Source organism: Haliotis rubra, unplaced genomic scaffold (assembly GCF_003918875.1).
Source record: "Haliotis rubra isolate DU_JTF1 unplaced genomic scaffold, ASM391887v1 Scf720, whole genome shotgun sequence".
Lineage (NCBI taxonomy): Eukaryota > Metazoa > Mollusca > Gastropoda > Lepetellida > Haliotidae > Haliotis > Haliotis rubra.
The window spans coordinates 199,499-225,369 of NW_025767436.1; the positions used below are offsets into that span (position 1 = coordinate 199,499).

The 25,871-nt window shown below is 42.7% G+C and overlaps 1 protein-coding gene across 1 annotated transcript in view; it reads left to right on the forward strand.

The window, feature by feature from the left end:
• LOC124259443 (protein HIRA-like) overlaps nt 1-25,871 on the forward strand; it is a 43,391-nt gene that overhangs the window by 5,577 nt on the left and 11,943 nt on the right. The window contains 15 exon segments of the mRNA XM_046693585.1: nt 1,209-1,291; nt 1,852-1,929; nt 4,405-4,572; nt 4,840-4,890; nt 5,502-5,558; nt 6,583-6,653; nt 7,987-8,092; nt 9,746-9,940; nt 21,652-21,743; nt 22,101-22,119; nt 22,122-22,355; nt 22,850-22,941; nt 24,207-24,384; nt 24,950-25,041; nt 25,682-25,799. Of these exon segments, the coding sequence (XP_046549541.1) occupies nt 1,209-1,291; nt 1,852-1,929; nt 4,405-4,572; nt 4,840-4,890; nt 5,502-5,558; nt 6,583-6,653; nt 7,987-8,092; nt 9,746-9,940; nt 21,652-21,743; nt 22,101-22,119; nt 22,122-22,355; nt 22,850-22,941; nt 24,207-24,384; nt 24,950-25,041; nt 25,682-25,799 (1,634 nt within the window).

Genomic DNA, 25,871 nt, shown 5'->3' on the forward strand with positions numbered 1-25,871 from the left:
CTTCATGGAGTGTAGTGGTGGTCCGATTAATTGAAATAATCGAAGATTGGTTGCAGTGACTAAACGACCAAGCAATCAAACATGTTTTCTCATAATCGAACACGACCAATCTTGGAACACTTGTTTGCATTAACATTATTTTTCACAAGGCTGGTTTTGTCTGTGTCATTAAATTTACATTTCATAAGCACTACATGTACAAGCTCGTTCCAAGTCATGATTGAATTTATCTTAAAGAATCCAGGAAATATGTGTTCCTAACATACTAATCATCATTTAAATATGCAAAATTTGCAAATGGACTTTATGCAATTTGCAAAAAAAACAAATTACTACATGTTTTTTCTTTATTTTTTTGTGCATTAACAAAAATAACAGGAACATTTGATAAATGATGCTAACCAATTATTTTCAATGATTGATCAGTTGTAATGGACCAATCATCAATTATTAGATTTTAACCAATTCCCAACACTAATGCAGTGTGGTTGTAACTATGACATTATGACTGACTTCAAGAAAATGAACACTGTTGGGTTCACCTTAGTTCCAGTTATGAGGTACCCCACATTTCAACCAAATGCAGGAACAGGCACCCTTCAATGTTCAATCCTAACCCAAAAGCATACAACCAACGCCTTATATACCAAGGAACGGAAATACTGGTACAAAAGTACAGCAGTGGTATCATAACAGACACTGAATGAGGATTTGTCAGATGTCAAGAGCTCATGTGAACCTAGCCATCTGAAGTTCTGCCATTCAATATGCAGATTTGTGTCCTTGAGTGCAGAGTTGGATGTGAGACCTGTTCTTGTTTCCAGGTCTGTCGGTACCTTGTATCTGCTTGTTTTCACTAAAGAGGTGAACCCACTCTCACCCTCTTATTGTGAAACTTTAACTGCAATGTCCTTGATTTTGATATTCAGGACTGACTGACTGAGTTTGGTTTCACGCCGCTTTTAGCAATATTCCAGCAACATCATGGCGGGGGACACCAGAATGGGCTTCACACAATGTACCCATGTGGGGATTCAAACCCGGATCTTCGGTGTGACGAGCCAACGCTTTAACCACTAGGCTACCCCACCGCCCCTTGATATTCAGGAAGTGATTGGGGAAGTTATGTTGTTAATGAATGTGTGATATTTTCACTTATTTGTCATGTTTGCTCCAACAGCGTTTTTACTTGTTTAATTCCTTTTCAGAACAAGTTGCAACGCTGAAAGGTCACTCTGGCCTTGTGAAAGGGGTAACTTGGGATCCAGTTGGAAAGTACCTTGCTTCACAGGTATTGCTGTTGTCAGGCACTGCCACTACACACATGAAGATCTGGATTAGAATTGGTCTTCAGCAATCCATACTTGTCGTAAGAGGCGACTAGCAGGATCAGATTTGCTGACTTGGTTGACACAGTCATACCTCATGTATCCCAACTGCATAAATCGATGCTCATGATGTTGTTCACTGGATTGTCTGGTCCAGACTTGATTATTTACAGACCATCACCATATAGATTTAATATTGCTGAGTGTGACATTAAACAACATGCAAATAAACACAAACCTTTACACTAAGTTGTTGACAGTAAATTACTGATTTGTTTCTTTAACATTTCATGTGACATTTTATGTCACTGTCAAGTTTTAAAGTTCTTCACAATCTTTTCTTGAATGAATCCCTGTATATTATAATACTACTCCAAGGCTTGATAACCTCATGGTTCATACAGATGGATGAGCTAAAGCGTCCTTTGCAGGACAAACGTTTTGTTCCCGTTAAAGCAAGGGAGATAATTACTTGTGAGCATTGGCGATGTTTTGCTCAACTGAAATGTGTGTCTCATTACAGTCGGATGACAAGACACTGAAAGTGTGGAGGACTTTGGACTGGCAGCAGGAGACTTGTGTAGCAGAGCCATTCAAGGAGGTGAGCTGTCAGTCATAGCTTGTGTTCAGTACAGCCACATGGTGCAGCTGTCAGTCATAGCTTGTGTTCAGTACAGCCACATGGTGCAGCTGTCAGTCATAGCTTGTGTTCAGTACAGCCACATGGTGCAGCTGTCAGTCATAGCTTGTGTTCAGTACAGTCACATGGTGCAGCTGTCAGTCATAGCTTGTGTTCAGTACAGCCACATGGTGCAGCTGTCAGGGGGCGGTCGGGTAGCCTAGTGGTTAGATGTTCACTTTGCACGCCGAAGACCTGGGTTCGATTCTCTACATGAGTACAATGTATGGAGCCCATTTCTGGTGTCCCCTGTTGAGATATTGCTGGAATATTGCTAAAAGTGGCGTAAAACCATACTCACTCATTACAGTTGAGTTTGAACATCTTGGGATGGGATGGAGTTTGAACATCTTGGGATTGGATGGAGTTTGAACATCTTGGGATTGGATGGAGTTTGAACATCTTTGGATTGGATGGAGTTTGAACATCTTAGGATGGGATGGAGTTTGAACATCTTGGGATGGGATGGAGTTTGAACATCTTGGGATGGAGTTTGAACATCTTGGGATGGGATGGAGTTTGAACATCTTGGGATGGAATGGAGTTTGAACAGCTTGGGATGGGATGGAGTTTGAACATCTTGGGATGGGATGGAGTTTGAACATCTTGGGATGGGATGGAGTTTGAACATCTTGGGATGGGATGGAGTTTGAACATCTTGGGATGGGATGGAGTTTGAACATCTTGGGATGGGATGGAGTTTGAACATCTTGGGATGGGATGGAGTTTGAACATCTTGGGATGGGATGGAGTTTGAACATCTTGGGATGGGATGGAGTTGGAACATCTTGGGATGGGATGGAGTTGGAACATCTTGGGATGGGATGGAGTTGGAACATCTTGGGATGGGATGGAGTTTGAACATCTTGGGATGGGATGGAGTTGGAACATCTTGGGATGGGATGGAGTTGGAACATCTTGGGATGGGATGGAGTTTGAACATCTTGGGATGGGATGGAGTTTGAACATCTTGGGATGGGATGGAGTTTGAACATCTTGGGATGGGATGGAGTTGGAACATCTTGGGATGGAGTTTGAACATCTTGGGATGGAGTTTGAACATCTTGGGATGGAGTTGGAACATGGGATGGAGTTTGAACATCTTGGGATGGGATGGAGTTTGAACATCTTGGGATGGAGTTTGAACATCTTGGGATGGGATGGAGTTGGAACATCTTGGGATGGGATGGAGTTGGAACATCTTGGGATGGAGTTTGAACATCTTGGGATGGGATGGAGTTGGAACATCTTGGGATGGGATGGAGTTTGAACATCTTGGGATGGAGTTGGAACATCTTGGGATGGGATGGAGTTGGAACATCTTGGGATGGGATGGAGTTTGAACATCTTGGGATGGGATGGAGTTGGAACATCTTGGGATGGGATGGAGTTTGAACATCTTGGGATGGGATGGAGTTGGAACATCTTGGGATGGGATGGAGTTTGAACATCTTGGGATGGGATGGAGTTTGAACATCTTGGGATGGGATGGAGTTGGAACATCTTGGGATGGGATGGAGTTTGAACATCTTGGGATGGAGTTTGAACATCTTGGGATGGGATGGAGGGATGGGATGGAGTTTGAACATCTTGGGATGGGATGGAGTTGGGATGAGTTGGAACATCTTGGGATGGGATGGAGTTTGAACATCTTGGGATGGGATGGAGTTTGAACATCTTGGGATGGGATGGAGTTGGAACATCTTGGGATGGGATGGAGTTTGAACATCTTGGGATGGGATGGAGTTGGAACATCTTGGGATGGGATGGAGTTGGAACATCTTGGGATGGGATGTAACAATAGTATCTGAATGCTGTAATGCCTGTAACACATATTATTTTAGATTAGACTTTCTTAGTAAAGTACAGATTCTAGTACTTGTGTTAGGTTGAGTCCCATCTGGTCAGGCACCTAATTGCCAGCACACAAATTTAGCCACCTAACCCATTCAGCCACCGCAGCTTCCCACGAAAATGGAATTCGGGCAACTGGTAGTCAAGCTCACATACTTTGTGTACCTTTCTGACAAGTGTAAATTGGCACAGCTGCCACGGACGAAAGGTTGTACTAGAATCTGTACTTTAGTAAGAAAGTGTAATTCTAATAATTACATGTTACGTTAGACGACTTTCTAAATGGCATTGTGTAGCCATAGCTGCCTGCTTTGATCAACCAATTAGATTTTAAATGACCATGGATCTGGTGGCCAGGCAAGGTGCCTTTATTGATGATGTGACACATAAACTGCCGGTGTGGAAGTTGATTGTAATAGCAATCATTTATTTGTTGGCCCAGATTTTATTGTTAGCAGATTGTTGCTTCCTTCTTAGGTTGAACCCTATGAAATTGCTGTACTTACTGATAATCACAAAATGTGACATTTTCCGTTTATTCAGTGTGGCGGCACGACTCATGTACTCCGTCTGAACTGGTCACCAGATGGTCACTACATCGTCTCAGCACATGCCATGAACAACTCCGGCCCCACAGCGCAGATCATCGAGAGGGATGGGTGGAAGGCAACGCTTGACTTTGTGGGACATCGGAAAGCTATCACTGTTGTGGTGAGTCAACAATCTGCCTGATGTTCTCAATTTTGTAAAATAAACATTGATTCTCTTATAATTGAGCATACTTCCATTTTGAGATGTTTTTGTCCCATGTCTGCCGAGTCCTAAAATAACGTGTTTCAGCAATGATGATGATGGACAAATGATGCATTCATTTTTAAGGTGTTACAAAATCGTAACAAATCTGCTTTTCATTCAGATGTTTATTTTATTGCTTCTTTGAACAATGTTTGTTTACATTTACACTTGTTTTTCTTCCAGAGATTTAATCCTCAAATTTTGACCAAAAAAATAAAGAAGGATTCTGGAAAGGTAATTTGCATAAGTGCTACATATGAAACATTATCCTGATAGCAAATAAGGTGACTAAGTGGATTGGGTGGTCAGGTTTTGGCCACTTGGCAGTTTTCAAGTCTTTGTACCCCAACTGTCATTGCTTATAACATCAATCACAGGATTGTCTGGTACAGACTCAATATATTTACAGACTGATGTCATATGGCTTTATTACTGCCAAGTGCGATGTAAAACAATCAACTCAACTGCTTGTCATAACTTCTGGGGACTAGCTTTAGTGGGGTGCCATTGTTGCTCCTGCTGTCAACCACTAGGGGCAGTAAGGGTAGCTTAGTGGTCTTAGCGTTCACTCGTTACGCCGAAAACCTGATTTTGATTATCCACATGGGTTCAGTGTGTGAAGTCTATTTTTTGGAATATTGCTAAAGGCGGCATTAAACCTTACTCACTCACTCACTCACTCACTCACTCACTCACTCACTCACTCTCTCACTCACTGGTTTGTCTGACGTCTGATATTGTTTACTGCACTACTAAATAGAAAAAAATGTGTATGCAATAATTATGCTTCAAATTGGGGAGATCTCCAAAACTATATTTGAAATATCTTTTGTTTTTATTTGCAGAGTCAGCAATATTCATGTTGTGCTATCGGAAGTAAAGACAGATCTCTCTCAATATGGGTAGGTGTCCTGTCAATACTTGTACATGCTGAGAAGTTAGAAGTTAATGTTGCTTCATCAATATTTCAGCCATATAGCAACACAGATGTTGATGTTATTCTGTGTCCACAACACTTAAAGATGTTAAAGATGGAACTTGTTAATACCCTGCCTGGTGTTCAGCTTTTATAGTCTGTTTGCAGTGAAAACATACCGATGAATTTCACTTTCAACAAATAAGTAAATCAAGTTAAGTGAAATTAAGATTGCGAATCCTCATAATTTTACCTTGGCAAATGAACATTTAAATCTCAGAATTTTTTCAACGTATGATAAAAGCATAAAACGATCTTAGTTTCAAATCGCTATTATTGGTTTCTATTACAAGGGGGTATGCACTTTAAATGAAACATCGAGAACAAGTAGTGTTGGTTTAAGTTAACGCTCATCACGTACCGCATGTGCATTTGTTTCACTGTTCCATCTACTGCGTTCACCCCCTTGTAATACAAACCAATAATAGCGATTTGCATCTATGATCCTGAAGGGGAAGTGGGGTAGCCTAGTGGTTAAAGCGTTGGCTCGTCACGCCGAAGACCCGGGTTCGATTCCCCACATGGGCACAATGTGTTAAGCCCATTTCTGGTGTCCCCTGCCGTGATATTGCTGGAATATTGCCAAAAGCGGCGTAAAACTAAACTCAGTCAGTCAGTCAGTATGATCCTGAATAAAATTCTGAGATTTGAATGTTCAATTGGCAAGGTAAAATTATTAGGATTCGTAATCTTAATTTCACTGTATTAGATTTACCTCTTTTTTTTTAAAGTGAAATTCATCGGTATGTTTTCACTGCAAACAGACTATAGTGGATAACATCATTCATTGTGTCTAAGTATGGTATACTTGTAAAACTGCAGCATGGTAACTCAGTGAGCTACCTCTATATGGCTGTATTAGAAAGCAGAGCCACAGACAGCCTAGTTTGTATGTTAGGCAATTACAGTTAATGTGAATTTCAACTCTCTTGTATATTCTTCCTTTACAGCTGACAGCCTTGCGACGCCCTCTGGTTGTAACACATGATTTATTCAATAGCTCAATTATGGATATATCTTGGTGAGTGGCGCAGCAAGTAGTATATAGTAATTACTGTGGTACTGCAAGCTATTTAATAAATTACATTGTGACCCCTTTGTCCTGTCAGTTTGCTGGGCAAAGATAAGTGCCTGGGACCTGATCAACAACGTGTTCGTAGCACTACATTATTCTTAAGCCTATATAAACTCTACAGGTGTGTAAGCTTGTAGCGCTACAAACACTTAGTGGATCAGGCCCCTGAATAGGGAACTGAATCGGATCAGATTGGATTGACTTGGTGCCTTCGCTGTCATGGTGACATGTTGCTGAAAATGCCAACTAATTTGGCTTGATTCTTGCAAATAGTATACAAGGATGCTGCTACATTTGGGATTGCAGTTTGAAATTAAACATGCTTGTCTTTGAACAAAGATTTGTGGACTTTCACAAATATTTTTTTAGCACTTTGGGAGTCTAACTGTTCAGAGTTATCTCCCTTAGCCAAGCTTGGATCTGCTCTTCTTAGCTTCACTCCTCGATTTACCACAGTAGTGATCCATTGTTTGTCAGCCATAGCTGATGTTATAAGGGTAATGCTATTTTTGAGGGCATTATCATTTGCAGAAGCCTTAGGTCTTCCATTAACTGCCCCGACGAAGGAGGGCAGTTGAAAAAGACCGAGGGCTTCTGCAAATGATAATGCCCTCAAAAATAGCATTACTGTTATTATTGCTAAAATACATGGAATTTTGTTTTGAAAAGAAAAAGGAAACATGAAGGAATTTGACTGTAAGTTTACTCAAAACAAACTTCTGACGGGGTTGACTGGCCGAATGCAATTATGTCATCTAACAATTCAAGTGGCGTCAAAACAGAATGTGACGATATTCGACCTTGGCCCTTGACAAGACCATGGCCTGCAATATGTCTAACTATGTCAGACACAACGTCAGTTTTCAGTGTTCGGTGTTGGACCAAAAACAACGTTAATAGTGCAATTGTTAAGGTTAGCACCAGCAAGAAAGCCAATATTACCGTTATTTAAAGCGGGAATTTGGGTTGCTTTGACTTGTTTGCCCCAGAATGTCTGCCAGTCCAAAACCAAAGTAGAATGACCCGTAAGCCCACGCACCCACTATGATGTCACTTGACAACAGAACTGATAGTGGCCCGTCATTATGGTTGAGCGGTCCAATATCATTTGCAGCGGCCCGCAAATTTCTGATAATAGGAGGGCCGTTTCATGATAATCCCATGTATTTTAGCTATAATTTGTGATAATGACCATTAACCGGCTGACAAACTGTGATTTATCTGAATTACTGTGTAAAGCTACATTAATTATGACTGACTGTTGATGTCTTCATTTCAGGAGTCAGAATGGGCTTGAGTTGATGTGTTGCTCTATAGATGGGTCTGTTGCATATGTCAACTTTACCCAAGAGGAGATTGGCCATGCCTTGTCTAAGCAGGAAGTGGTAAGTTATTCACTGAGCATATTTCTGTGTTGTAAATATCATACACTTCACGTTGGTCATTATGTCTCCCCCCGAAGGGTCGAGAGATATATCATGTTTTGGGGTTGAGTTTCCTTCGGCTTCAGAGTTCCCACTATTTTTGGAACATAACTCTAAAACTACTTTAACAATCTTCACCAAATTTGGTATACTGCCTCTCCATATCATGTAGATGTGCCTTTTGGGGGGTTGAGGTTTTCTTCAACTATATTTTTTTCTGTTTTCATAGCAACAATTTTGACATAGTCTTTTTGAAGGGTAAAGTTTGTTTCCGGAGCAAAATTTTTGCAACTATTCAACCCATTTTCACCAAATTTGCCATACTGCCTCTCCATATCATATAGATGTGCCTTTTGGGGGGTTGATTTTTTTTCAATTTCATTTTTTTCTGTTTTCATGGCAACAATTTGTACTTGGTCTTTTTGAAGGTAGAGATTTTGAAATTGAAGGAATCAAATGAATTGTTTGAGGCCTCAACGTTGAATTGGGGGAAGGAGGAGACATCTGTTTTTATGAGTAAAACACTTTCTAGTTTCTTTTGTTAAACCCTGAAGATCCAGGTTGAATTTGTCTTCAGCTTCAATTGTATGTTGAAGGAGGTGAAATCCATGATTTAACAGTCAGGCTTGCTGACTTTGTTGATGCATGTCATTATGTCCCAGGTTTGTAGTTTGATGTTCATGATGTCGGTCTATGGATTATCTGGTCCGAATCGGTAATTTACAGGTCACCATGATATAGCTGGAATATTGCTGAGTGCGGTGTTACACAACCAACAATCGTAATGTCCATCATGGCATTGTCATTTCCTGATCTGTTTAATTTGGGTTTTCATCAATCAGTGATTTACATTGAGTCATGCATTTGAGGGTCCCTGGCGGACTTACTCTTGATTTTTAGGGGCCTGCCCTACAAAATGGGGGTCCCAGACACTTAAATATAATCATTAATACTATGCTGTAATATTATTGTAATTCACTTACTGTTATCGTATTGTGTAACATGATCAGCACATTGTTAAAGTAATTAAATTGCAAATGGCTAGTAGCTAATAGCAGACTTGTTACTTGGTCGACATATATATAAAAAAAAAAAGTATTTGGACTTTTTCTGCATCCATGTGGATGTGCTAATTAATTTTGTTGCGTCCGTTGTCAATGTTTATGCGTATAAGACGCAGGAATTCGCGTCCTGTAAATCCCTGCATCAATATAGTTGGAATATTGCTGAGTGCAGTGTTAATCAACAGAAAAGACAGCAGACCTATATTAAGAAGACAGGTCGACTTGTGGTAAAGCGCTGTCATGCTGAAGACCCAAGTTCGTTTCCCCATGTGGGTACAATTAGGGGTGAAACGGTACGCTCTTACCACGGTACAGTACGTATTGCGGTACAAGGCCTTTGGTTCGGTTCGGTCCGGTTCGGTTCGGTTTACGAGATGTGATCATAATGCAGAAAGTTGACATCTGGCAAGGAAATGCATAGAGTTTGACAGAACAGTTCAAGTTGGGTATACCGTTCCTAGGTACAATGTGTGAAGCCCATGTTATTGCTGGAATATTGCTAAAAGCAGTATAAAACCATGCTCACTCACTCACTCACTCTCTCTTTCAGCAAACTCTGTTAGAGAAGATCTATGGCAAGAGTCTTCCTCTGCAATCTAACCTGGCCGCGAATGCCGCCAGTCAGATAATTGAGTCGGCAGCACTTTTAAATCTCCAGCAGAAACAAAAAGAGAAAGAGAAATTCAACGACCTTGAGAGCAAGAGCAACTCGTCCATGAAGGTCAACGGGGAGACGCCATTCAAGGTGTCACAAAAACCCAACACTGATGTAACGAGAACCTTGCTTATACACTACATAAGTCTGTCGCTAACATGACTGTCACCTCTTACTAACAGTCTGCGTCTGTCTAGATTTGTCTCAACAGTCTGTCGTCCAAATTCAAAATAATGTAAACCTATATCCCTGAGGCTACAACAGATGTATATTTATGTTTTCAATTGTTTCTTTTATTGTTGAATTTAATTTAATTATTAAAAGTTTTTCGGCAACAAGAATGATGATTTTATGTCGAGCTCTAGTGACCAGTTTGGAAGGACAGGTTTTCCACTGAAACCCGTAAAATGAACTCTTAGCCCGAGCTGTTGCTTCCAGAGTAATAATTTGTAAATTTGTTTTTAATATCCACAACATGAATCTTGTCACTAACTCTGACCAAAAGCAGCATGTAATATTAAATTTGTTTTGGCCTAAGGAATAGTTTGTAATTCAAATTCTGACTGTTGAAGACCACTAATGTCAGTTATGAAGATTTTCTATGAATCGTTATTGATAATAAATGCTAGAGTCACTTTTCATTTTCTTTATATGCCCATTTGGACAGAAAATGTAGTGGAATTTCTTGTACAGTCAGTGATTAATTCCATTTCGTTTTAGCCAGACTTATGATGTATGTAATTGTTAACAGGAAGGCTATTTGATAGATTTCACCCTCTTTCTACTCTTGCTTTGTTAGTACATTGTTAAACAGTCATTACCCTTGTTAGACATTATCAGTACCTTATGGGTTTATGTGTGTGACGATCTCCCATCACCTGTGAGTACATAGGTTTTTAAGCAGTGTAACAGTGACTTGTGGATTAGTTAACTCGGCTGTGCAAGGCTGAGTTAATTATGCCACAGTTCACTGTGCAGAGTTGTCTCAGAGTTGTGGGCACATACAGAGAAAAACCAATGTCATACTTTTATCTTGTTTTTCCCCAGATTTTTGTCTGTATTTCTCAGCATCATGACCATACTGATTGGCTTCACCAAGACACATGTGTTGATTATTTAGCTGTGGTCGCTGGTGGCTGAGTTAATTATGCCTCTATTCACTGTGCAGAGTTGTCTCCCTTGGTCACACCAAAGCAATATGATGGGTTCAAATTGTGGTTCCCCAGATTTTTGTCTGTATTTCTCAACATCATTACTATGCTTATTGGCTACACCAAGAGACGTGTTTATTATTTAGCTGTGGTTGCTGTTGGCTGAGTTAATTATGCCTCATTTCACTGTTCAGAGTTGTCTCCCTTGGCCACACCAAAGCAATATGATGGGTTCAAACTGTGGTTCCCAAGATCTTTGTCTGTATTTTTCAACGTCATTACTATGCTCATTGGCTTCACCAAGAGACGTGTTAATTATTTAGCTGTGGTCTCTTGTGGCTGAGCTAATTATGCCTCTATTCACTGTGCAGAGTTGTCTCCCTTGGCCACACCAAAGCAATATGATGGTTCAAACTGTGGTTCCCCAGATTTTTGTCTGTATTTCTCAACATCATTACTATGCTCATTGGCTTCAACAAGAGACGTGTTGATTATTAAGCTGTGGTCGCTGGTGGCTGAGTTAATTATGCCTCTTTTCACTGTGCAGAGTTGTCTCCCTTGGCCACACCAAAGCAATATCATTGGTTCAAACTGTGGTTCCCCAGATTTTTGTCTATTTCTCAACGTCATAACTATGCTCATTGGCTTCACCAAGAGACGTGTTGATTATTTAGCTGTGGTCTCTTGTGGCTGAGTTAATTATGCCTCTATTCACTGTGCAGAGTTGTCTCCCTTGGCCACACCAAAGCAATATCATTGGTTCAAACTGTGGTTCCCCAGATTTTTGTCTGTATTTCTCAACGTCATAACTATGCTCATTGGCTTCACCAAGAGACGTGTTGATTATTTAGCTGTGGTCTCTTGTGGCTGAGTTAATTATGCCTCTATTCACTGTGCAGAGTTGTCTCCCTTGGCCACACCAAAAACGTATCATGGGTTTAAATTGCCCCGATTTATTTCTATATTTGTTACCATCACAACTGGTCATTGGTTTTGCCAGAGTGATAATCATGAGAAAATTGCATCACTTGCTGCTTTTTCCCCCATTATGATGATGTAATGTAACTACAGTTTGGAACTGCTTTGACACCAACCTACTCATTAAAAACAGATCTTGCTTATGCTGAAAAAAGATATTGGGACATCCTATTACCTTTCACATCAGAAATAGCATTCGCAGACATTGTCCAATCCTCATTGTCCAATCCTCATTGTCCAATCCTCATTGTCCAATCCTCATTGTCCAATCCTCATTGTCCAATCCTCATTGTCCAATCCTCATTGTCCAATCCTCATTGTCCGATCCTCATTGTCCAATCCTCATTGTCCAATCCTCATGTGTCCAATCCTCATTGTCAATCCTCATTGTCCAATCCTCATTGTCCCAATCCTCATTGTCCAATCCTCATTGTCCAATCCTCATTGTCCGATCCTCATTGTCCCAATCCTCATTGTCCCATCCTCATTGTCCGATCCTCATTGTCCGATCCTCATTGTCCAATCCTCATTGTCCGATCCTCATTGTCCGATCCTCATTGTCCGATCCTCATTGTCCGGGATCCTCATTGTCCCATCCCCTCATTGTCAATCCTCATTGTCCCAATCCTCATTGTCCAATCCTCATTGTCCCATCCTCATTGTCCGATCCTCATTGTCCAATCCTCATTGTCCAATCCTCATTGTCCAATCCTCATTGTCCGATCCTCATTGTCCAATCCTCATTGTCCAATCCTCATTGTCCAATCCTCATTGTCCGATCCTCATTGTCCCATCCTCATTGTCCCATCCTCATTGTCCCATCCTCATTGTCCAATGATAAATAATTTGAATTTGAGTCTCAATTCAAAAATTGATTAGAAAAATTTGGAATGTCCACTCGATGGCCCATTTTGTATTACAGCAACTTATGACTTGCTATTTTAATTTTTAACTTACCTTACCATTATGCATGTTACCTCAAGCTCCGCTTAAAAGAGATCAGACATTCGTTGATTCGCCATTCTCTAGTATTAACGAGTGTACAGGAACGGAGGTGACGTGATCTCCACTCTCCGCGCAAGCGCGGTCTATCCAAAAATCACTTTTACTTCAAGCGTACTGTGTGTCAGACGTTTTGATTTCGCTAGTTAAGCTACTACTGTCTTTTTTTTGATGTTCTGCTTGGTCTTGTATTTCTTGATATTGTTGCCTAATTTGTGCTTGTTTTTCATGCTCTTTTTGGCTCTGTGGGGGCAGCCATCTTGGTTGTTTACTCTGCTGCTGACTGCTTGGGCGTGCCCATTCTTGCTGCAGGAGTGTTTCCATTTTCTCTGCTGGTTGCTTTTGTGTGTTTACGAAGTTTTTACGTTTCACTTTTTTTCCTGTGTTACAGCCTTTGTGTGCATGACCCGGCAGTTTTGCTGTATCTGCAAGGTGCAGAAGTCTGCCAAGGAGCCCCACCATTGGTGCCCAGACTGCGCTACTGTAGCCTGTTCTCTTGCTGAGCGCTGTCATTTTTGTACGCCGTTATCCGTCGCCAATTTCAAGGCTTACACTGCCGCCATGAAGAAATGATTGTCGCAGCGTAAGAGGAAGATGTCTTCACCTGCTTCGTCGTTGGGCTCCAGATCTTCTCTTCCATGGACGCCTGACGGACGCTCCTCTCCTTTTGCTGAACAGACGTCTACACCTGCGCCAAGTAATCTGACACCCAGCGCCCGTCTGACGCCTTTGTGGACTTATCTCAGCCGGACGCCAGAAGTACAGAAGCTGCTAAGGATGCTCCTTTTGCCTGCAGCAGTTAAAGCACACGCCAGCGCCATTCCAGCGCTGAGCACTATCCCAACGCCGACTTCTGAGCTGCCTAGTGCAGTTCCAGCGCCGATGGCGATGGCACCTAGTTCTGATGTTGCTGGATTGGTGCGTCAACCAGTGCCTCCCCAAATGCCTACGCTGTTGTTAGACTACCGTATTCCCAAGAAGGCTCCTCTGTCTACGTTGTCTCGAGAGGAGGATCTTCAGCGTCAGTTATTGGAAGAGCGTTCCCGACGCCAGGAAGCCGAACGCTCCCGTCGTTCTAAGTGGTCTCACTCTAGGTCTCCTCGACAGCGCCATCGTTCTCAAAGTCCACGGCATAGTTCTGATACTAGTCATCACCGTCGCCAGTCTGATTCCAGGTCTCGCTGTCCCAGACGTCCCAATGATAGGGAGAGGTTTTCAAGGTCGCCGACTCGTGGTTGGCGCTACCGTCGGTCCTGTTCAAGGTCGCCTCCTTTTAGCTGCTCGCCGCGACGACCACGTTGCCCTACAGTTACCTTTAGTGCTGTTTCTCAACTGTCATCGGAGCGCCCCACGCCTGCTGCTTCTGGCCAACGGTATAATGCTACTACCGTGTCCTCGGAGGACGCTGAGGAGCGCAATTTTTCTCCCCGATTATAATGAAGAGATGTTACAAGAGGAAGATGATGGGGGTACTTACCTCCCAATATCTGCTTTATTTGACTGGATTGCCGACAGACTGCCAGATTGTCCTTCTCCCTCTTCAGGCTCTGATGACCCAAGAGCTACTAGGACTTCTCCCGAGTTCCTCCTCCCGCCTCACCCGATGGTGGCCAATGCGGTGGCCTCTTTGGATGCCGACTTTGCTAAACTGTCTCTCAATACTACTATTAAGGCTCCAAAGTCACGCAAAGGGGACTACAAGATATATAGCCTGGATTTCGCTGATGGAGGCGCGGCTCATGATGAATCCCTCAAACGTTATCGGGTTCTTCACAGTCTTCTTACCGAGTGCAGGACTCTAAGATGTTGGCTATTGATGCAGTGCTCAAGAGGATGTTGAAGCCTGTTTCGGCATTGGCCTCTGCAACTTCGGCTGCAGCTTGGGACTTACTGAAGATAATGCGTCGAGGACAGAACACCTTACCACCCTGTTCCAATGGCAGGGTAAGGTGTTACATGATATACTGGCACACCTTCAGACAGTGTTGGCCACGACGACGGTTGTTCGGCGGATGGGTTTCCTTGAGCCTGTCTTGGCAGGAGGAGTTCAAAAGAAAGCTGTTGAGAGCCCCTTTTGCTGTGGTCCGGCGCCAAGCTAGGCTGGCATATCAACAACTTGGAGCTCCAAGCAGTCATTCTAGCTGTTCGCACTGGACGCCACTGCTGCAGAACACCAGGCTCCTGATAGCGTTCAGACAATTCTACGGTGGTGTGGTTGATTCGTTACCAGGGAACGACCAGGTCCAAGCAGTTGTTGCGACTTGGTTCAACAAACAGCTTCTGTTGTACGTATCTCCAATTCCAGATCCGGTGGCATGGGCAGTCGACGCCATGTCCTTGTCGTGGGAGGGTCTGGACGCATACGCCTTTCCACCACCAGTTCTGCTGCCAGCAGTGATAGCACAGGTCAAGCAGACAGAGACGATTCATCAGCTTTTGGTCGCGCCTTGGTGGCCTACCAGAACCTGGTTCCCAGATCTGCGCCATCTCGCCGAAAGAAGTCCACAACAGTTACCAGAGTGGCCTCACCTGCTCAGGCATCTGCACAGTCGACAGCTGCATCCCGATCCGACTCGATTTCATCTGTATGGCTGGATCATCTTCAAAAGGCACTGAAGCTCAAGGGCTTCTCCACGGGTGTAGCCAAGGTTATTGCTCGGGCTCAACGAGTCTCCACTAGATCACTATACGATGATAAGTGGACTTCCTTTGAGAAGTTTTGTGTACAGAAGTCCAAGGACCCGTTGAAAGCTTCTCCTCAGTTTATAGCAGAGTTCCTTCTTTTCTTTTGGAAGTCCCGACATCTCAAGGGCAACACCATCGGGACTTATTTATCGGCTCCTAACTCTGTTTTGGCGGTCAAGTGCGACAAAAGATTTCCAAGGTGCCCGGAGCTCTTCGCTGTCCTCAAAGCCTTCAAGCTGGAGGACCAGAAGGCAAAGTCTTGTCCTCTTGCTTGGGACCTTAACATCGTTCTCCGGCATCTGAGAGGACCACCTTACGAGCCTTTGGACACTGCTTCATTCGAGAACCCCTCCAGGAAGACAGCGTTACTCTTGGCCTTGGCCACGGCGGCTAGAGTCAGCGAGATCCACGCTTTGGATGTCACCAGGGTGCGTTTTGAGCTGTCACAGCATGGGCTTGTTCATTTGGGACTGCTTTGGGATTTGGGAACCAGCTGCCAGGACAACTGGACATACTGTTCTCCATTCCTCCATTGGCTTACATTTTAGGACCCCACGACGCTGAGGAACAGTTGCTTTGTCCTGTGAGGGCTCTTAAGATGTATATTGCCAAATCATCATCCAGGAGGCACGCTCGTAAGAGACTGTTCAGCCCTTTTTCTTCTGCGGCAAAAGGTGAAGTTAATAGGAATACTATTTCGCTCTGGCTATGTACAACCATCCTGGCTGTCTACGATGCACTAGATCTGCCTCATCCTACAGCCAATAACCCACATGAGATTAGGGGCATGGCGTCCACCATGGCTCTCCATAGGAACTGCACTGATCCAGCCATCATGGAGGGATGCTTCTGAAAGTCCTCTACTGTCTTCGCTAGCCACTACCTGCGGGATCTGTCCGTTGAGGATGTTGAAGGTCTGCAATCTTTTGGTCCACTGGTGGTTGCCCAGCCACTCACTGACCTACCGCCTGTAAGGTAACTACGTCTCCTTACCTTCTGGTCTTCAGGATAACTTACGCCCTGGGTGTATTGTTTTCCTTAGGGTTTCCTTGGGTCACTATCTGTTTCTATCTATCGCGTCCTGCGACAGTCTGCCAATTCAGTTAGTTTCCTTGGTTTCCCTTGGCATGTGGTCTTGTTTTTCTTCATGGGACGATCCTCCGGAGCCCGACACCGCCGTCCTACTGTCGAATCCAATGCTTAAGACCTATGGTAAGGTAAGTTAAAAATTTATTAAAATCTAAATATTTTAGATATTTAAATACTTACCTTACCATAGGGCGGTAACTCCCTCCCAACGCTGGATGCTCCTCCCCTCTCTGGGCTCTTCGGACCTGGTCAGTGAAAGTGATTTTTGGATAGACCACGGCGTGCGGAGAGGGGAGATCACGTCACTTCTGTTCCTGTACACTCGTCGATACTTGAGGCAGCCATTCTAGAGAATGGCGAATCGATGACTGTCTGATCTGTTTTAAGCGGAGCTTGAGGTAATATGCATAAGACCTATGGTAAGGTAAGTATTTAAAATATCTAAAATATTTAGATTTTAATAAATTTGTCTAGTTCTGTTGTTTATCTGATAGAAACAAGAGATAAGCGATGATGGTGTACAACCCTAATTTGTTATTTGGAATAACCTGTGTTACCCCCTTTTTGAGAAAACACATTTTACTTCACTTTCCTGATCTTTCAAGTACTCTTACTGTTCGTAGGAAAGTGCATAGTGATGTCTTCAGATCTTGTTGGTAGCGACAACTAATATCTGAATTTACTGAGATAGATGAGACCTACTCTATGCAATAACTTTGTGTGAGCATCACTGTATGAAAAAGTGTGTGGAGAATGTGCCTGAAAGGCTATGGTGTATTTGGCACAAGGAACATTAAAATCCGAGTGTTCAGTGGTCTCAGTGCTGGTTACCCTCTCATAAAAACAGGGCTATGGCTTTGTTTATTGGTCAGTAAAAACCTACACTGCAAACCAGACTTCTGACTTCACAGGTGATGGGGGAACATGGTATATGAACCCATGAAGTATGGATGAGGCTGTTAGATTCTTTGATCATTTGTGTCTGCGATGTCTGTTTGTGGGATGGGGGGGTAGTCAAGTGGTACTAATGTATTCTTGTTGGGATTAGGGTCTTGTTAAACTACAGGCAGTTATAGTGTCATGTGCTAATACCTAGTGCAGTCTAGTTAGTACCTTCACGATATGTGTTTTAAAAAAACTGTGTTAGTAAGTTTGTGTTAATACTAATGTGCAGTATTGTTAGTACTTTCACAATAATGTTTTGAAAAATGTTGCTTTTTGTCTGTGGATTTTGGCTATTCTGTAAATTAAAATATATTTCAGGTTGTAGGAGTATCATGAGCGTTATGTTGTTTTATGAGTCTCATGTCAGGTTATCAAACATAGCTGGGTGCAAGTAATTTCTTTTGCCATTTGGAAGTACGTTAACAGCATTTGCTATGTGGGATGGTATAACCTATTTATTTCCCTCCAAAGTGGGATACATAGTATTTATCATGATGATGTGAACCAATCATATCTGTACATACTGATGAGGGCATGAGGTTGATTATGTTTGGATTTGCTCCATCACTTTAAAGTACCAGGGGAAATACAGAAGACAGACAGTTGCAGACATGATTGATCACTGAATCCAAGAGGACACCCTGCCTTAACTATAGGAAACTTAACTATAGAACTTACACCAAATATCACCACTGGATCAGTAAAAGATCAGAGATTTTGTGTCACATGAATTTCTGAAATTCCTGAAGATCCCTTCAGGATGATTATTCTGTCATGCAAACTGTTTTTATTGCTGAGTCTGCAAAAATGGTATGAGTTGTTTCAAATTTGTTTAGATTGGACACATATCACTAATTTGGAACTACTTTTTTAATCCACTCCATTTTGGATCTATGTGCAAAAGTGTTTAATGTGTAGGAAGAACACTGAATATATGCATATGGTACCCTACTCCAGCCTGCTTCTTATTGCATTGTATATTGGACGTATATTGTGTGTTCCTACAGTTCTTAACTGTTTCATGTTAGTAACTTAATGCCAGAGTAATCAGGTTGAAAGTATCCAATCAGATCATGGCCATAAGGTGCAAATTTGTGGTTACCATGGTGAAATTTGCTCAGTAATAGTCATCTTCTTTGTACTGGTGCTTTGCTTGATTGTACATAAAGGAGAGTCCAACCCCATTGAGTAACCAACACACCTGCTCTTGATGTCCTCTTGTGTTGAATAAGAGCTGTGATGTAGGTGGTATGTTGCTAAGAGCTGTGATGTAGCTGGTATGTTGCTAAGAGCTGCGATGTAGCTGGTATGTTGCTAAGAGTTGTGATGTAGGTGGTATGTTGCTAAAAGCAGTGATGAAGCTTGTATGTTGCTAAGAGCTGTGATGTAGGTGGTATGTTGCTAAGAGCTGCGATGTAGGTGGTATGTTGCTAAGAGCTGTGATGTAGGTGGTATGTTGCTAAGAGCTGCGATGTAGGTGGTATGTTTCTAAGAGCTGTGATGTAGGTGGTATGTTGCTAAGAGCTGTGATGTAGGTGGTATGTTGCTAAGAGCTGTGATGTAGGTGGTATGTTGCTAAGAGCTGCGATGTAGCTGGTATGTTGCTAAGAGTTGTGATGTAGGTGGTATGTTGCTAAAAGCAGTGATGAAGCTTGTATGTTGCTAAGAGCTGTGATGTAGGTGGTATGTTGCTAAGAGCCGTGATGTAGGTGGTATGTTGCTAAGAGCTGTGATGTAGGTGGTATGTTGCTAAGAGCTGCGATGTAGGTGGTATGTTTCTAAGAGCTGTGATGTAGGTGGTATGTTGCTAAGAGCTGTGATGTAGGTGGTATGTTTCTAAGAACTGTGATGTAGCTGGTATGTTGCTAAGAGCTGTGATGTAGGTGGTATGTTTCTAAGAGCTGTGATGTAGGTGGTATGTTGCTAAGAGCTGTGATTTAGCTGGTATGTTGCTAAGAGCTGTGATGTAGGTGGTATGTTGCTAAGAGCTGCGATGTAGCTGGTATGTTGCTAAGAGCTGTGATGTAGCTGGTATGTTGCTAAGAGCTGTGATGTAGCTGGTATGTTGCTAAGAGCTGTGATGTAGGTGGTATGTTGCTAAGAGCCGTGATGTAGCTGGTATGTTGCTAAGAGCTGTGATGTAGCTGGTATGTTGCTAAGAGCTGTGATGTAGGTGGTATGTTGCTAAGAGCCGTGATGAAGCTGGTATGTTGCTAAGAGCTGTGATGTAGGTGGTATGTTGCTAAGAGCTGTGATGTAGGTGGTATGTTGCTAAGAGCTGTGATGTAGGTGGTATGTTGCTAAGAGCTGTGATGTAGGTGGTATGTTGCTAAGAGCTGTGATGTAGGTGGTATGTTGCTAAGAGCCGTGATGTAGCTGTGGTATGTTACAAGAGCTGTGATGTAGGTGGTATGTTGCTAAGAGCTGTGATGTAGGTGGTATGTTGCTAAGGCGATGTAGGTGGTATGTTGCTAAGAGCTGTGATGTAGGTGGTATGTTGCTAAGAGCTGTGATGTAGGTGGTATGTTGCTAAGAGCTGTGATGTAGCTGGTATGTTGCTAAGAGCTGTGATGTAGGTGGTATGTTGCTAAGAGCTGTGATGTAGGTGGTATGTTGCTAAGAGCTGTGATGTAGGTGGTATGTTGCTAAGAGCTGTGATGTAGGTGGTATGTTGCTAAGAGCTGTGATGTAGGTGGTATGTTGCTAAGAGCTGTGATGTAGGTGGTATGTTGCTAAGAGCTGCGATGTAGGTGGTATGTTGCTAAAAGACGCGATGTAGGTGGTATGTTGCTAAGAGCTGTGATGTAGGTGGTATGTTTCTAAGAGCTGTGATGTAGGTGGTATGTTGCTAAGAGCTGTGATGTAGGTGGTATGTTGCTAAGAGCTGTGATGTAGGTGGTATGTTGCTAAGAGCTGTGATGTAGGTGGTATGTTGCTAAGAGCTGTGATGTAGCTGGTATGTTGCTAAGAGCTGTGATGTAGGTGGTATGTTGCTAAGAGCTGCAATGTAGGTGGTATGTTGCTAAGAGCTGTGATGTAGGTGGTATGTTGCTAAGAGCTGTGATGTAGGTGATATGTTCCTAAAACTGTGATGTAGGTGGTATGTTGCTAAGAGCTGTGATGTAGGTTGTATGTTGCTAAGAGCTGTGATGAAGCTAATATGTAGCTAAAAGGTCTCATTTAGCTTGTATGTTGCTTAGATTTGTGATGAAGCAGGTATGCTGCTAAGAGATATTTAGCTGCTGTGTTGCTAAGAGCTTTCAAGTGGCTGATATGTTACTAAGAGATGTAATGTAGCTGGTATGTTGCTAACAGATGTATAGTTGGTATTTTGCTAAGAGCTCCGATGTAGCTGGTATGTTGCTAAAAGGTCTCAAAAGTAACTGGTTTGTTGCTTAGAGCTGTGATGTAGCTGGTTTGTTGAAGCTTCTGAGAAGAAACCCAATACAGTTTTAATCATTTTTGCGGATTCACAAATACTAATTGTGTTTGTAGAGTTACTTTCAGGGTGTAGGATGATGTTCACAATGGTCCTTTATGGCAATAGGGGTGGTGGGGTATACTAGAGATAAAACCATTGCTCAGCATACTGAAGACCCGGGTTCGATTCCCCACATGGGTACAATGTGTGAAGCCCATTTCTGGTGTCTTCAGCTGTGATGTAACTGGGGCGGTGGGGTAGCCTAGTGGTTAAAGCATTCGGTCGTCACGGCGAAACCCCGGGTTCGATTCCCCACATGGGTACAATTTGTGAAGCCCATTTCTGGTGTCCCCCGCCGTGATATTGCTGGAATATTGCTCAAAACGGCGTAAAACCATAGTCAGTCAGTCAGTCATTGTGATGTAACTCGGATAGTGCTGAAATCGACATAAACCCTTACTCACATACTCTCCTTGATCATGTGTGCACCCATACTCACCAGGTACTATTTTAAATATTTTCCATTGCAGCCAAGAGATAAGCAGATTGAGACAAAAACAGCTGATGGAAGACGGAGAATCACACCCATCTTCCTTGCTCCTCAGCCAGAGATTGGATTTGAGTAAGTTCAGAGGCTACCTGACCCTGATGGGATTCTCATGCAGAATAAACCCTCATTGATTTGTTTGCAGCCTGCATGTGATCAGTTCTGGAACTATGAATACACAATGCCTATTAGAAAGGGGTCAAATGTAACATGTGTTATATTTGGGATTACACTTTCTCAGGAAAGTACAGATTGTAGAACTAGGTTTTGGGTGTGGCAGCTGTGCCAACAAAATTAGAAGTCTGACAACAACAAAATCTATATGGACTGAAGGCTTTCACACAAACAAGCACTGATCACTGACTTGCCCTAGCTGAAATTTAAGTTTATTTGTCTGACGATTACTCATCATGAAACTATTCATCCACACAGGGAGGCTCCTCTACCTTTCACAAGCAAAAAAAAATTGAATTTGCCTCGTCTGAGAGACAGAGCTCGATCCAGATTGAGAAGCAGGATCGAGTGACGGGCCCGGGGATCCAATCCTCACCCTCCCAGTCCCTCCAGTCCCCACCCCCAGGCAGCAGTCTAGGCTCCCAGGACTGTAAGACCCCCTCCACTAGCGACCCACACAAGACCACAGAGGCCAAGACCCCAGCTTCATCAGCATCAACAGCTGTGTTTCAGGTAGGTGTGTCCTTAACTGAGTTGGTGAGTGAGTGAGTGGGTTGAGGTAGGTGAATGGGTGGGTGGGTGAGTGAGTGGGTGGAGGTAGGTGAGTGAGTGAAGGAGTGAGTGGGTGGGTTGAGGTAGGTGAGTGGGTGAGTGAGTGGGAGGGTGGTTCGGTTAAGATAGGTGAGTGGGTTGAGGTGGTTGGGTGAGTGAGTGGGTGGGTTGAGGTAGGTGAGTGAGTGGGTTTGAGTGGGTGGGTGAGTGATTAAGTGAGTTTATGTTGCATCAGCATTATTTCAGCCGTATAGTGACCCCCCTTAATAGGAAATTTAATTATTGATATAATGACTCAAATATATCAGGATATATCAGTTATTAATAAAGATAAATAATATTTTTCTGTACCATAGACCTCCAATTAATCACTTTGATAGTGAATATGAACGTTTTAAATTTGATGGCTCAAGTTTGCGTGTAACATGTTGGTCATGGAATGATCTCTACTTCAGCCAATGAAAGCCCTTGTGAAGACACCTACTAAGTCAGACAAGTCGAAGTCCATCCCAGCCCCAAGCACTGCCACCACTACACCAGCAGAGAAGTAAGTTGATGCTATGTCTTACGTACATATGACCCCACTGTTGGTCAAGTTGACAGAGGGTCTGCTTGCCAGGCCTGCTGGTCAGGGGTTCAGTCCCATGGCATATTATAAGGGTAACGCTATTTTCAGGGCATTATCGTTTGCTGAAGCCCAAGGTCTTTCATTAACTGCCTGGCGAAGGAGGGCAGTTGAAAAGACAGAGGGGTTTCTGCAAACTGTTACCTTTATCATAGCTAAAATGGATAGTTTTTTATAGAAAAAACAAAAACAGTGGTATCGTTTTGAAGCATTTACTGCTAACAACAAGGTCACTGACACACTTTTTACAAACATGGAAACGTCATAGAACAAAACAGATGACGTCACTATGGAGTGTGACGACATTCGACCTTGACCTTTGCCCATACTAAGAGCCGCCATTTTTTTCAATGCCCAACAACGTTAGCATTCCAGTCGATATTGTCATTGCTACATATTGTAATTTATGGTACAATTGTTATGGTTGGCACCGGCAAGACAGTGCATGACAGCACAGGTACCTGTGGCGAATGTGAGTCAGAAATATCGTCAATTATTGAACCCAGGTTCAGATGAGCTGTAGGAGATTGAACATCAAGAGCCGAGCTCCTGATGACATCACCTAACAGCGGGCATGATAATGGCAGCTGTTAACCAATTTGGGGGCTTTATCAAAGTTACAGTGGCCCGTTCATTTCTGATAACATGCGGGCGTTTTAATGATAATTCTATCCATTTTAGCTAAAAGTGTGTTTATTGAGAGACAATTGTGATAAGAAGTCAAACCTAGTTATCTCAAACTATGTGTTGTTTACTGAAAGACGTCCAGCCATTAGACATGCAAATAATTAATGACATATGGATTTCTAAGCAACTCAGGTAACAGAATCACACATAAATTGCTAAAACAGTTAAGATCAAGACAAGCAGGAAAATGTGTAAGTATTTGTCAAGTGAAACATTTGTGACTGAGAATAGGTTCAGTATGTAGGTCTATTTGAGATAATGTGGCACAATTGTAACTGGTATGTTCAGTGATATATTTTGACCTGTTCAGAAGCTGGTAGTGTAACACTGTAGTGTTAAAATGTATTGTTAAAATATCTCAGAATTAAGGAAAATTAAAAGTGAAAGAAAATCCAAATTTTCAACCAAATAAGCAATATATCTGTAGCTGAGGCACTAAGTTTAAAATCCTAGATAAATAGAATACTGCCATCATAGACATGAACTCACTTGCTGTACAGGTCTGTCGAGGACAAACAGAAGGAATATCATCGTGCTAAACTTGCGTCTGGGCTGTCACTAAAACGGAAGATTGATGATCGGCGTCCAGGGAAAGTGGGACGACCTCGGAAAGCTGATCGGGAGGCAAGGGAGGCGGAGAGAGCAGCTTTGAACATATCCCAGCCAATCTCTACCCCGGTAAGATTTCCTACATTGTTCGTCAGTAGGGAACAAACTTATAGCATGGTTTCAACTTCCTGAGATGAGGTGAGATGAGGTGAGGTGAGGTGAGGTGAGGTGAAATTGGGTTTTATGTCATGCGTGAGAATATTTCACTCATATGACGACGTGCATGCGTGTGTATGTGTATGTGCGGCTGCTTGTACTAGCCCAGACTTAAGCTGGCTTTATAGTGCTAGCCCACTGAGATACCCATGCCGCAGTGAAGCATGAATACCCCACTCAGACACATTATACAACTCCGATCCAACCAGACCTTGTAGCCATTAATGCTGAGCGCCAGGCAGGGACCAACAAGTACCATATTTTAATGTCTTTGGGTATGACGCGGTCGGGGATCGAACCCGCGACCTTCAGCCCTCCGGGCGGACGCTCTAACCACTACACCACGGAGGCGGTCATGTCCTGTCAGGATGTAGCTGATCTACTTACTGTCGATGGGTTGACCCTCATCTTCGTTAGTACTCAACATACTATATTGGTAAATGATACATTTTCTAGAATGATATGTTTATTATTTTAGCTTGCCCCTGATCGAGAAATTGTACGTCATGTGCCTGTGCCTAGTGACCTTCACCTTCCTGTGCCAACCATGAGAAATCATCGAACAAACAGGTAAAATAAAAAATGTTAATGCGTAAATCAGCCATTGTAGAAATGAGATGTGTTTTTGTGTTCTGTGGAAGAAAATGTTTAACGACGGATGGGGTTGCTTTTGTAGGATTTGAATTCCTCCATTTTGAAAAAAAGCGGAATATTATCAATGATCCATAAAAAAAACAAATTGGAATGTGAATTCAAAACTAAAGTACTGAGTTATTAAGGTGCAAAATTTAAAAGATCTGTTTTGTTGTAGTTTGTACATTTACTAGTCTCGTTAGAATCAGAACATTGTTCTTGATCCATAAGAGTTGTTTCCAAAGTGTAGTTTTGAATGAAACCAGCTTCAAACTAGTACTGGCGAAACCTGCTTCCTGTTAGGCTAGAGGTGACTACATATTTGTAATTTCATTGGTTGGTCAAAGTTGACGAAGGGTTGTTCCGATGTGACCTATAATATGATGACCTCAGATCTACGTGTAGTGGTATCTTGCAAGCTTTCATTGGCTGATCGGTCTAAGTTGCCCAGTAATAGGATGTCCCAATTGACTGATTCGTCAAAGTTGGGGAAAGGTCATTCTGACATGCCCAGTAATGAGATGTTCTCATTGACTGATCCGTCAAAGTTGATGAAAGGTTGTACTGACATGCCCAGTAATGAGATGATCTCATTGGCTGATTGGTCAAAGTTGGGGAAAGGTCGTTCTGACATGCCCAGTAATGAGATGTCCTCATTGGCTGATTGGCCAAAGTTGGGGAAAGGTCTTTCCGATGTGACCTATAATAGGATGACCTCAGATCTACCAGTAGTGGTATCTTGGGAGCTTTCATTGGCTGATCGGTCT